The 11531-nt window shown below is 49.2% G+C and overlaps 1 protein-coding gene across 1 annotated transcript; it reads left to right on the plus strand.

The window, feature by feature from the left end:
• Positions 1–8963: 8963 nt before the first annotated feature.
• On the plus strand, positions 8964–10288 carry LOC124670094. The gene is made up of 3 exons (XM_047206601.1): positions 8964–9076; positions 9173–9320; positions 9399–10288. Exons 2-3 carry the CDS (start codon positions 9182–9184, stop codon positions 10217–10219), a joined length of 960 nt encoding a protein of 319 aa, XP_047062557.1. The 5' UTR covers positions 8964–9076; positions 9173–9181; the 3' UTR covers positions 10220–10288.
• Positions 10289–11531: the final 1243 nt, after the last annotated feature.

Raw genomic sequence — 11531 nt, forward strand, 5'->3', positions numbered from 1 at the left:
CAACGAACCCATATCGTCGGGTTAGGCCCATAGGCGACGAAAAATACCCCTTAGCGGATGATTTTGAGACGTTGTCTATCAGAACTTTTCTTGTAGTGTGTGGGGCCGCGTCGTGTGGGCCCGCGTCGCGTGGGGCTGGTGGAAAGGGACCGCGTGGGACAGGACGAGAAGCGTTTGGTTGCACGTGAGCAGGAGCTGGGTTCTGTCTCTCTCGACCCCAAATTGGCATTATTAAGTGCACCTTTTCCCCCTCTTTCTCTCTGTCCTTTTCACCAAATTAGTATAAAATCTAGAGAAGCTTGCATTTCTGACTTTCTTCAATTATTTGTGCCTTTTGGCCCTCGTTGTTTGCCCAATATGGCAGCAAATCTAGTACTCCCTACGGGTCCATATGTATGTAGTTAAATCTAGAAGCAAATCTCCAGGATAATGTACGATAAATTCACAGTCATAGTAAATCAAGAAAACTAAGTACGGCCAACAAAATATAGTAGACTAGGGATAGATAATCCCTAGATAATATGGATAGATAATAAGTTGCATACACAGCAGCCAACATAGTAACAGGTTCTTCACAGCACCATCATACTAAAATAACAACAAGGGATCCCTAGCTAACAACAAAGGGATCCCAACAACAAACTAGGAGGCAGCAGCAGCAGCACACGTCCAGGACTCTGCCTACCCCATGCGGCTCTGCCTCCACTTGTTGCTCTTGCTCCCCTTGGGAGCCTTGGGCTTGAGCGGAGGCATGCGCCCGCGGAGATCTCCACCCGCCTGCAAGGCGAGGAGGTGCATGCCGAGCGCCCTGTGCTTGGCGCGGAAGGAGTGGACGTTCACCGTCGTGCCGACCTTGGGGAAGGTGGTGCTGATGTTCTCGGCATGCGTGACGAGGCGGTTGAAGTCCGTGGCACCGAGTCTCCTGGTGCGAAGGGGCACCTGTAGACCTCCTTGGCGAAGTAGGAGATGTCTCGGCCGACCTGCAGCCTCCGCAGCACCTGGCGAGTCTTGACGTCCTACTCCTCTTCGTCGCTGCCGACGTCGCTGCCAGACATCTGATCCATATCAAACAGAAACTAGTGAATGAGTTGCAAGGATGACTAACGTGCATGATAACAAAGTTAAGAAAAACAGAGTCAACCTCAGTTAGAGTGGACATGATTATATATCTACAGGGAAGGTGTTAGCGAACTAAAGCTCATGCACAACAGATTTGTACACAGCAATGGTTCGCTGAACCCTCCCTGTAAAAATTTATCCCAACCATTCATCATAGGCAAAGAAACAGATTCTAGATCTGAACTAGATCTGAACTTGAACACATTCCAGATTATTTGCAAAATTAAACGGTTGATATCTTTTGATTAGTGCATAAAATAACTGATTGAGATCCCATGATTACTTGCATAAATTAACTGATTGAGATCCAATATTACTTGCATAAATTAACCGAACAGCCGAACCCCAAATCTTAAACGAAATCAAGAAGTGATCAAAACAAAATGGAATAAAATCGGCGCAAATATTAGCCCAATACTCATCCATCTACAGATCCATCTACACCGGCAAAAATAGGGTTCAAAAAGGAATGGGGAACAAAAAGGAAGCAAACCGTAGTTACCTCGTTCCATGGGTCCTCCAGGGAGGTGTCGTAGGGGTTCGGGGGCGGGACGTACGGCACGGGGTCGTAGGGGTCCCATCCCGCCGGGATCTGACTGCCACCGGCGGCAGCAGCCTCCGATGCACCGGCGACGGCAGCGGCGGCGACGTCCATAGAGGGGACGGCGCCGAAGATGGAGGCGTCGCACTTCGAGCCTACCTCGACGATGGGATTGGCATTCTCCTTGTCCATCTCTCCGGCGGAGGAAGAGGAAGAGGGAGAGGGAGAGGGTTTTTTGCTTTGGAGAAGATGATGGGACGTGAGAGAGTTGGCGATGCGTGAGCGAGTGAGAGTGACAGAGAGAGTGCGAGGAGGCGTCTATAAAGGCGAGGGGTGGTTAATGCGACCCGCGTCCTACGCGTGCACGGGTGCACGTACGCACGTCTTGGACTTACGCAACGCGACACGCGTCCACGATTGCACGTCTCGACTTCTCCACCGCGACCCGCGTCTACGCGTCAACAATTGCACGTGTCCTCGAGTCTAACCCTGGAAATTTAGATATACTCCGGTATACCCTCGAGTCTTATACTAGCATTTTTTGTGTGCTCAATTTTCCCCTCGAGTGCTAATACTGGCTAGTGCAATATACTCAGTTTTACCCTCAAGTGGCTGGTCAACGAGAGAGTCAACAAATGGGATTAACTAGTTAAATGAGTCATTTAATGTGCAAAAAAATCCGAAAAAGAGTGGCACTTACTCATGGAGTCTTTACCACAAATTGCCACTTCTCAAATCATAGATAAATCATAGATAAATCAAGTTTTACCACAAATTGCCACTTCTCAAATCACCTAGTAGCTATGAAGGTGCATGGTTTTTCCACAATAAGCCCTTCCCAAAACAGCTTCCCTCAAATCATACTTTGTCTAAATGAGGCCACAATTCTCACACTGATGTATATTGGTATTGCAAATAGTTTGAGGTAGGCCAAGATGGGTTTCATTGTACAAAACACACATTTTCCATTTTTTAAATCTCATATTTGAATCCCTTAGTCTATTTACTACTCGGGTGCCCTTGGTTTCTTGATAGTACTCGGTTTTTCCCTCTCTCTTCACAAATTCTCGCGGACGTGCAACATCGCCACGATTGGTCTATCCCATGTCACGCGGATCGTGCTCGCCGACCGTTGATCGTATGATATAGGGAACGGACAGGATAACCCCTCTCTCTCTGTTGGCGGTTAATTAGCTTCCACCCTCTAAGTATGCTGAAGGGCGGTTTTATGTATTATTTTTCACGCGCTAAAAATTATAAACTCTTTTAGGCGTTATTTTTCACGCAAAAAATGATAAACCATCACCAATTTGTTGTTGCCATTACTTTTCACGCAAAAAATGATAAACCATCACCGATTTGTTGTTGCCATTACTTTTCACGCAAAAAAAGATAAACCATCAACAATTTGTTGTAGCCATTACTTTTCACGCAAAAAAATGATAAACCATCACCGATTTGTTGTTGCCATTACTTTTCACGCAAAAAAAATGATAAACCATCACCGATTTGTTGTTGCCATTACTTTTCACGCAAAAAAATGATAAACCATCAACAATTTGTTGTAGCCATTACTTTTCACGCAAAAAAAATGATAAACCATCACCAATTTGTTGTTGCCATTACTTTCACGCAAAAAAAATGATAAACCATCAACAATTTGTTGTAGCCATTACTTTTCACGCAAAAAAAATGATAAACCATCACCGATTCCCTTTGTTGTAGCCATTAATTTTCACGCAAAAAATGATAAACCATCTATCTTTGTATAGAATGATAAACCTATCACGTATGATTTTTGAGGTCATTTAGAGAAGGCAGAAAAAACCTAATTTGTTACAAAAGCTGGTTTCAGTGAGACCTAACCAAGTTTGGCATACATGATGGCATACCTATAACAACAAGGAATATCTAAAAGGGAAAGTTTCAGAAAATTTGAAATTTAGGGTGAAAATGATGCCATACATGATGCTGTTTTTCGAGGTTTTGACCTGAAAATCAATTGGGTATTATAAAAGGAAATAAAAAGTTCAAAACATGTAAAAACGAAACAATCTATCTATCTATGTATAGAAGATCAGCTGTATGAAATTTGAGGTTATTTAGAGAAGGTAGAAAAATCACCTTGTTAGAAAAGCTGGTTTCAGCGAGACGAAACGGCATGCGCTTAAGCAAAGTGATTTTTTCGAACATCTCCAAATGACCCCAAATTTTCCATACATGATGCCATACGTGTAACAACAAGGAACCCTATCTAAAAAGTGTCAAAAAAGTTTTCCCAACTGTATAGCTCTATCAAAAAGAACCTCACCATGGCGCTAGTATAATTTTTCCCTATAATTTTGGGATAGTTACAAACTTTCGTTACCTAACCTTCAACATGAAACTTGTTTCAAATTCATTTTGGCCTACAAGAAACAAATCCCAACTTGATTCGAGCACCACAGCCTCCAAACGATGCGATGCCGATGCCGATATCGGCATGGTCAGAACGGCTATGCTCGCCGCCACTACTAGGTCAACGTCGGGATGCACCCTCAATCCCGTCCCCTCATTCGATCACTGACACACCAGAGATACCGTCGAGGCCAATGCCGAACGTACATGCTGATGCCAATGCCGAACATGCATGCACGCCGCTGTAGGCACGGCCACGCCGACCCGCTATCTTTGGACGCCACGGACCGCCGCGAGGTCTTTCCCTTCGCCACCACACTCTCCTAGCACCCACCTATACACGCCAGAAAGGAGAGACACTAGTTTTCTCTACATTGCTCGCGTTCGTGTCCGACACGGCCAGTCAAAGTTTTGAGGTGGTCGTCGATGTCGTCGACCATTTATTCTCTTCTTTGCATGGTTAAACGCGTCTAGTTCATATCTATCTAATGCGTCTGGTCTCGCCTCATGCAGTTTTTTGTGGACGTCGATCTCATCTCGGAACCCCGCATGCCACCTCCTCCGTGCCATCGCTGTAGAGCTTCATTTAAAAATCTAATCCTACCCGTGTATTGCCCCTTGTATCAGCGTCATGGCCCCACTTGTCATTCGATATACCGAAGCCCCACTCGTTAGCGTTTTGGTCAGGGATACATCGATGCTTACGGTCAAACAAAGATGGATGGTCTGACGTGTCTTTGCGGGCTCTACGTACGTGGCCCCACTAGTCAGAAGATAACGGTCAACCGTCGGGCAACCAGCCGTTACATCACGTGTGATGGTTTCAGACAAAGGCTTGGGTAAAACTGAGGAAAAACTAAGGAGCTGGGGAAAACTGAGCACAACTAAGGACCCGAGGGCACGAAAATAGAAATCCCTTTATGATATTGTTGCAACTTGTTACGCTTAATGCTTGTCACTTAGGGCCCGAGTGCCATGATTTCAGGTCTGAACATGTTATTGATTCATGATGATATTCATTGTTTTATGATCTTACCTGCAAGTTGTATACACATATTGCTGTCCGGAACCCGAGGCCCCAAAGTGACAGAAATTGGGACAACCGGAGGGGAAGGCTGTGATATGAGGATCACATGTGTTCACCGAGTGTTAATGCTTTGCTCCGGTACTCTATTAAAAGGAGTACCTTAATTACCGATAGTTTTCCTAGAGGCCCGGCTGCCACCGGCTGGTAGGACAAAAGATGTTGTGCAAGTTTCTCATTGCGAGCACGTACGACTATATATGGAACACATGCCTATGGTTGTTTAGTACTTGGATATTGTTTTATTATTATCTGCAAATGCCTAGTCTTGATTATTACATGAGTTATCTCATCCATGCAGCGCCCGTTCATCCATCCCTATGCCTACAATATTTTAATCCTGCTGGTTACTATAATCACTACTGCTGTCTTTATTACACTGCTGCTTATATTTCACTACTGCTACTGCTATAAAACGGTTGCTACTGATAAACTATTGCGAGCAAGTCTGTTTCCGAGTGCGACTGAATTGACAACTCCGCTGTTAAGGCTTACAAATATTCTTTGGCTCCCATTGTGTCGAATCAATAAATTGGGTTTTACTTCCCTCGAAGACTGTTGCGATCCCCTATACTTGTGGGTCATCACATACGAGCAGCGCAAGCCAGGACCCGGTCCGGACGGCGACCCTTTCACTGGCCGCAGGGGCCGCTCGAATTCGATGGCGCCGGTGCTGAGGAGGAGGACGGGGTTGAGGAGGAGGAGGACGAGGAAGAGGACGGGGGTGGAGGACGACGACAAGGACGATGACGAGGATGAAGAGGGCGGCGAGGAAGAGGACGAGGAGGGTGCCGATGACGATGATCTCGTGGAGGTAGACGCGGACGGCGTGAGGACGAAGAAGAAGAAGAAGAAGAAGAAGAAGGCGTCGGGCACACGAGGCCCCAAGTGGACGCCTCTGGAGGATCAATGTCCGTGCGAGTCGTGGGCGACGGTGAGCCATGACTCCATCATCGGCGCCAACCAAAAGTACGGGAAATATTGGGCGAGAATCAAGGCCGAGTTCAATGAGCGCAAGTTGATCAACAGCGACTACAACAAAGTGACAATGAAGAGGAGCCAAAAGGCAATGTCGACGCGATGGGCCATCATCCAGGCGTCGGTGAACATGTTCCATGGGTTCCATCACGAGATCGAGACCAGAGGCGAGAGCGGTGTCAACATCAGCCAAATGGTACGACTCTTTGTTAGATAATTTGCAGCACCTACATTTTGTTCGATGAAATGATTGTGTTTCCTTTGGTTAGTTTGACAAGGCCATGTATATGTACCGGAGGAACTCGGAAGGGCATAAGTCTTTCACGTTGACGCATTGCTATAGCAAGCTCAAACTGAACGAGAAATGGCGGTTGACGCGCCTGTCGTTGTTGAAGGGGAAAGACGCCATTGATCTGGATGCGCCGCTGGCAATGTCGGCAGGGCGTCCTATCGGCAACAAGGCTGCCAAGGACGCCTTGGCCGACACTGCGTCGTCCGAGAAGACGCAGGCGTCGATCACGAAATGCCTCGTCGAGGTCTCCTCGACCTTGCTCTCCCGCGACAAAAAGGCCGACGAAAGGTGGGCGGCGCTGCTAAAGAGGCAAGAGGAGAAGATGGAGCTCAAGAAACGTAGGGACGACATGTCCCTGCTGAGAGCGTCGACAGAAGGAATGTCTCCCCGGACACGGGCGGCGCACAACTTATTCAAAGGCCAGATCCTCGACGACATCGAAGCCAAAATGACGGCGTCCGAGGCGGGGTCCCAGGCAGCGACATAGGCGGCGGCAGCAACCCCAACCCCGGAGCAAGAGCCGGCAGACGCGTCTACGACAACTTCTGCTACTACACTTGCGTCGGCTTCTACCTCGGCGTCGGTTTATTAATAGAGAAGAATAGGCGGTCAGTTTATTAACGGAAAACCGACCAAAAACCAGTACAAACACCCATGCCGACCGTCATGGAACACGACCGTCGCATGGGCACACATAACCACCCTGGCAACCCACCGAAGCTGCACAACCACCACCTAGGTGAAGATCATCGTCGAGGTTGCTCACCGGCGTCATCGTCATCACTCCGCACCCGCAGCGACTCCGACTTCCCCGAAGAAGCGACCACCAAAGAAGACCTTGCTGAAGCGGCACCGCGAGGTTCAAGCTGGCCAATGCCAAACAGGTGGCTCCTCGTGTAGGGGAATGAAGCTCCGACTCGGATGACGAGCTCCGGCGAGGGGATGCACAAAACCCGCGCCGAAGATGAACTTCACCTGGACCGCCCCAGGTCATCATACACCGCCCAAGAGAAGACCTCGAAGAACATGGCAGCTCCGACTCCACAGCAATGGAAGACCAGCATGGAGGAAACTCGGGCACGCCGGGCCAAGCCGACTAACAAGGTCTTGCCGCGACCAAACCATCACTCTTCAACGCCATCGTTGCCACAGAAGCCGCCACACGGAACACCGACATCGCCGGTTGGACACCTGCCAACCGCGAAGTTGTGTGCGTCCAGCCCAAAGGAAGTGCATATGTGATCGAGGTCTTCTAGACGACGCCCCAAAGGAGGTAAGCGACGTAAGACGACGCCCGTCGCCCGACCCAACAGGGCCAAAGCTTTCACCCGAAGAGCCTGATCCGAGCTTGGAGGCCAAGGGAGCTCCACGGCGGTGCCTCCAACAGGGAACAACGCCTGCGGGCATAGCCACCGCCGGCCGGACATAGCCGGGCAGACTTTCGCCCGGAACTTCAAGGCCACCATCCCCACGCAACTGGCTGAAGCCAGCCTGCAGTTCCACTGGCCCGCACACACCTGCAACAACGACCGTGCCATCGCGAAGCAGGGCCACCACCGACCTTGCCGCCGACGAAGTCGACGGGCCAGATCCTGCACGATCTGGCGACCACCTCCAGGGCGCCGTCGACGACCAGCAACAGCCAGAAGGCCGCCAGCCCCGCACAAAGGCACCACAAAGCAGGAGGGGGGCCGCCATCCCACCCCATCGCGACGAGCCGCAGCCACAGGGCTGCCGGGGTCGACGCCGCCGGGCCGGTGCAGGGGAGCCGGAGCTCAGTCACCGGAGGCGCAGCAGAGGAGTCCACGCGCGAGGGGGGCTCCAGGCCGCCAGGAGCCGCCGGACCGGCCGCCGCCGCAGGGGCCGAGCCTCCCCAACCGGAGCAGGGTCGCCGCCCGATCCGCGATTACGCGCGCGGCCGCGCGGGAGAGGCCCCGCCGCGGCCGTCTTCCACACGGGCTTAGCCCGGTGAAGTCATCCGGCGACGGCGAGGAGGGGTGGAGCTTGGGGGCTGCCAAACTTATTTTTAGACGGATGGAGTATGTCGAAATACCATGGTTCTGGAATACTTCGTTTTTTTTATGTAAAACGGAGCTGCCAAACTGAGCCAAGTATTTTGGTACGCACGGCATTTGCGGCGGTTGTTTTGGCGCCCGAATTCTACATAGGCGTTTCAGAATCCCGCGCGACGGCCAGGAATTGAGAAGGCCATAGTTTCTCCAGATGCGGCTTAATACTTTCAGCCCATCATCATCAGCCCGTAGCCCATGGCGCCTAGGCCCGGATCTCCCAAGATACCGGTGCGACCAAACCAAACCGGACCCCGACGCCCCTGGTCCGGTTCGCAAAAACCTTGCTCTCCCCTCCTTCTCGGCGGCGGCGGCAACCATTCTCTCGACCGTCGTCTCCGTCCCCGGCGGGGCACTAGGTCAAAATGTCTCCCAACCCACCACTCGCGAGCCGCGGTCCTCCGCTCGGCCGCTCCACACCATCCTACTGAGCTAGCCGGTTCTCTTGCCCGCACGCCCGCCTCTCACCTCCTCTAACCAATCGACGGCCAGTCGCCCAGGCCTCGACCCCAACTAACGCGCCGCCGCCCTCCACTTCCCGGAATCCTTCTTCTAGTACCGGCTCGCCTCCCGCACGCCCCGTCCCACCCTGCCTGGTATGAACAAAAGTCCATGCCTTTTTTATTTTTTATTTTTTTGCAGTGTATGGTCTTGCTCGAAATTCGCTGATTTCAGATCTGTAATTTGGACAGCGGACCAAGATGTACCCCCTTGCTTCGTTTAACAGAACATGGCGTCCTTTCGGAACCAAGAACTGGGAGATGTATATGCCTCCGCCCAGACCTCAACCACATGGACTCCTGACAGGAGCAGGACTTAACGGCCTTGATTCTTATTGGGGTAACAATATTTGTTTGTTCACGATGCAGCTCAGTGCCGAAATGAAATAGCTTATTAACCCTCTCACTTTCATTTCAGATGGCTCATGTTGTGTTCAGTCGTTCTCGGAGTCGGTCACGGCGAGGCTAAGGATATGGTACGAGAAGGAAGCTGAGCTGGACGAAGATTTGTGGTATGATCCTGCCTCATTCGAGGTGAACCTTACTGAACTCATCCACATGGCTGCTGCACATGGGGTGCTGACTCAAACTGGTTCGAGTGAAATCGGCTTGGGGCTGTTGGCGGCCACTGTCGGAATCCCGCTCGAAGGTTACCTGCTTCCATATCACCATCAGCGGTCACCTCCGACGGCTGGTCGCACCACCTATGCTCATGGCATTACTTCCACACTTTACAAGGCCGCTCCGCTGCAATTGGGCGCAACAACCAAACAGATTGAGGCATCCATGGCGTACCGCGAGCACTTGTGTGACTGCATTGACAGAGGTCCTTTTCATGCATCATTTCGAGTGCAGTCTCACTACTTCCAGCGCCGTCCACCACTTGAGCCCTACACACGCAGGTGGGATGCTCCCACAAGGCTGTCGCGCCTATCCCGCCAAGAGGAGTCGATTCAGCCTGAACACAGCATCACGCTCTACGGTTATGATTGCCCGAATGGGAATGTCAGCTCGCTTGTTCTCAATTACCAGGAAAACGCCTTGGTTCAAGGTCACACACCTGAGCAGGGTCTTGCTAGGAGGCATGTCATTGATGCAGAAGCAATTGACTGGTATGCAGAGCCAGATGTCAGCAACGTCAGTTTCAACACCACTCTTGGCAGATTTCCGGAGGATACCAGACGCCCCAAGAGCAAGTGGGAGGATGTCGTGGACTCATTCCAGAGTTTGCTGTCGTGAACTGCTATCTAAATCGGCACTATGTGGTTATCCGTGTTCATTTGAGCATGTGGTAGGAATAGTATGTCGTGGAAACATTCAGAGTTTGCTATGGTGAATCACTTGCTGAACTGCCACTTATGTGGTTGATTATCTTTGGTCATTTTGTTGTAACAAATCTACTTATTCTTGATCGGAGTACCACTTAGACAATGTTATGGTTTTGATAGTGCTGTGTTCATGCTCATGTTGAATTTAGAGTTTGCCAGGATAGTTTTCTTCGTTGATTTATTCTAGGGATTAAAAAGATATATAGTTGCCTGCGGATAAATGCTGATTGAATCAATGTGTGCATGCACTCCAACTCGAGGTATTGGAAAATTTCCCTATAAAATTACTCTACTTTCTTTTAACTTAGGACAAGAGACAGGTACACTTATTCACGGAGAGAGTACAAAACAACAAATGGATAAACATGCATTTCGAAAATAGTAAAATAAAAAAGACACCAACGTTCGCGTAACTTTTTCTTTCTTATGAGAAGCTCAACATTATTCCTTTGTAGTAATGGGTTAGTCTTTCTAAATACTCTCTCTGTCCCCATTTACGTGGCGCGCACATTTATCGAGTTTCAAGCTTGTCTTTTACAGTATGATAACTATTGGATTCGTATAGTAAGTACTAGTAACCAGGCCCGAGGCCCGTGCAATGCACACTCCGCGAATAGTTTTTGAATTGAATGTAGTGAGGGTTTGAATTCAACTTAGTGAAAGGGATAGAAATTAGAAGCTATATTAATTCGGCAGGAAACAAAATTTAGAAGTGATATCGTTCAAGATTAACAGATCAAATAGAGAAAAATAACGCAAAATTTCAGAATGACCCATATTGCATAAAATATGAAATATGAAGTTGTGTAGAGACATATGCAAGATTTAGTTAGTCACAATGGTCGGGAGGTTATATTTGATTGACTGAAATGGTCACGATATTTTACTACTCTCTTTGCTCACAAATGATGTCTCAACTTTATCTAAATTTGATGTATATTTATACCTAATAATAAAGGAGCTAACGTTTCCTTGGTTTGGTCCGTTGTTTTACGCTTTGGTCAATCATAAAGTGCGCCTTCGTCCGTATGTCCAGGTCCTGTTTCCTTCGCCGTCGTGGGCTTCATACGTAGCAAGTCCCACTAGAACCCGATATGGAATCCGCGATTTTTTTTAAATAATACGAATTAATTATTTAATTCCAGGACTATCACGCGCTTTCAAAAAATTCCAAAAGTGTGACTCTGTCGGCATGCAGCAGACCGATCGGACATGAGCGGGCC

Source organism: Lolium rigidum, chromosome 7 (genome assembly GCF_022539505.1).
Source record: "Lolium rigidum isolate FL_2022 chromosome 7, APGP_CSIRO_Lrig_0.1, whole genome shotgun sequence".
Taxonomy (NCBI): domain Eukaryota; kingdom Viridiplantae; phylum Streptophyta; class Magnoliopsida; order Poales; family Poaceae; genus Lolium; species Lolium rigidum.

What these genes read in the sequence shown, in the direction of transcription:
- LOC124670094 (XM_047206601.1), top strand. Translation starts at nt 9,182, where the DNA reads ATGTACCCCCTTGCTTCGTTTAACAGAACATGGCGTCCTTTCGGAACC. An exon ending in CGGCCTTGATTCTTATTGGG is followed by an intron (nt 9,321 to 9,398) that starts GTAACAATATTT and finishes CTTTCATTTCAG; the next exon opens with ATGGCTCATGTTGTGTTCAG.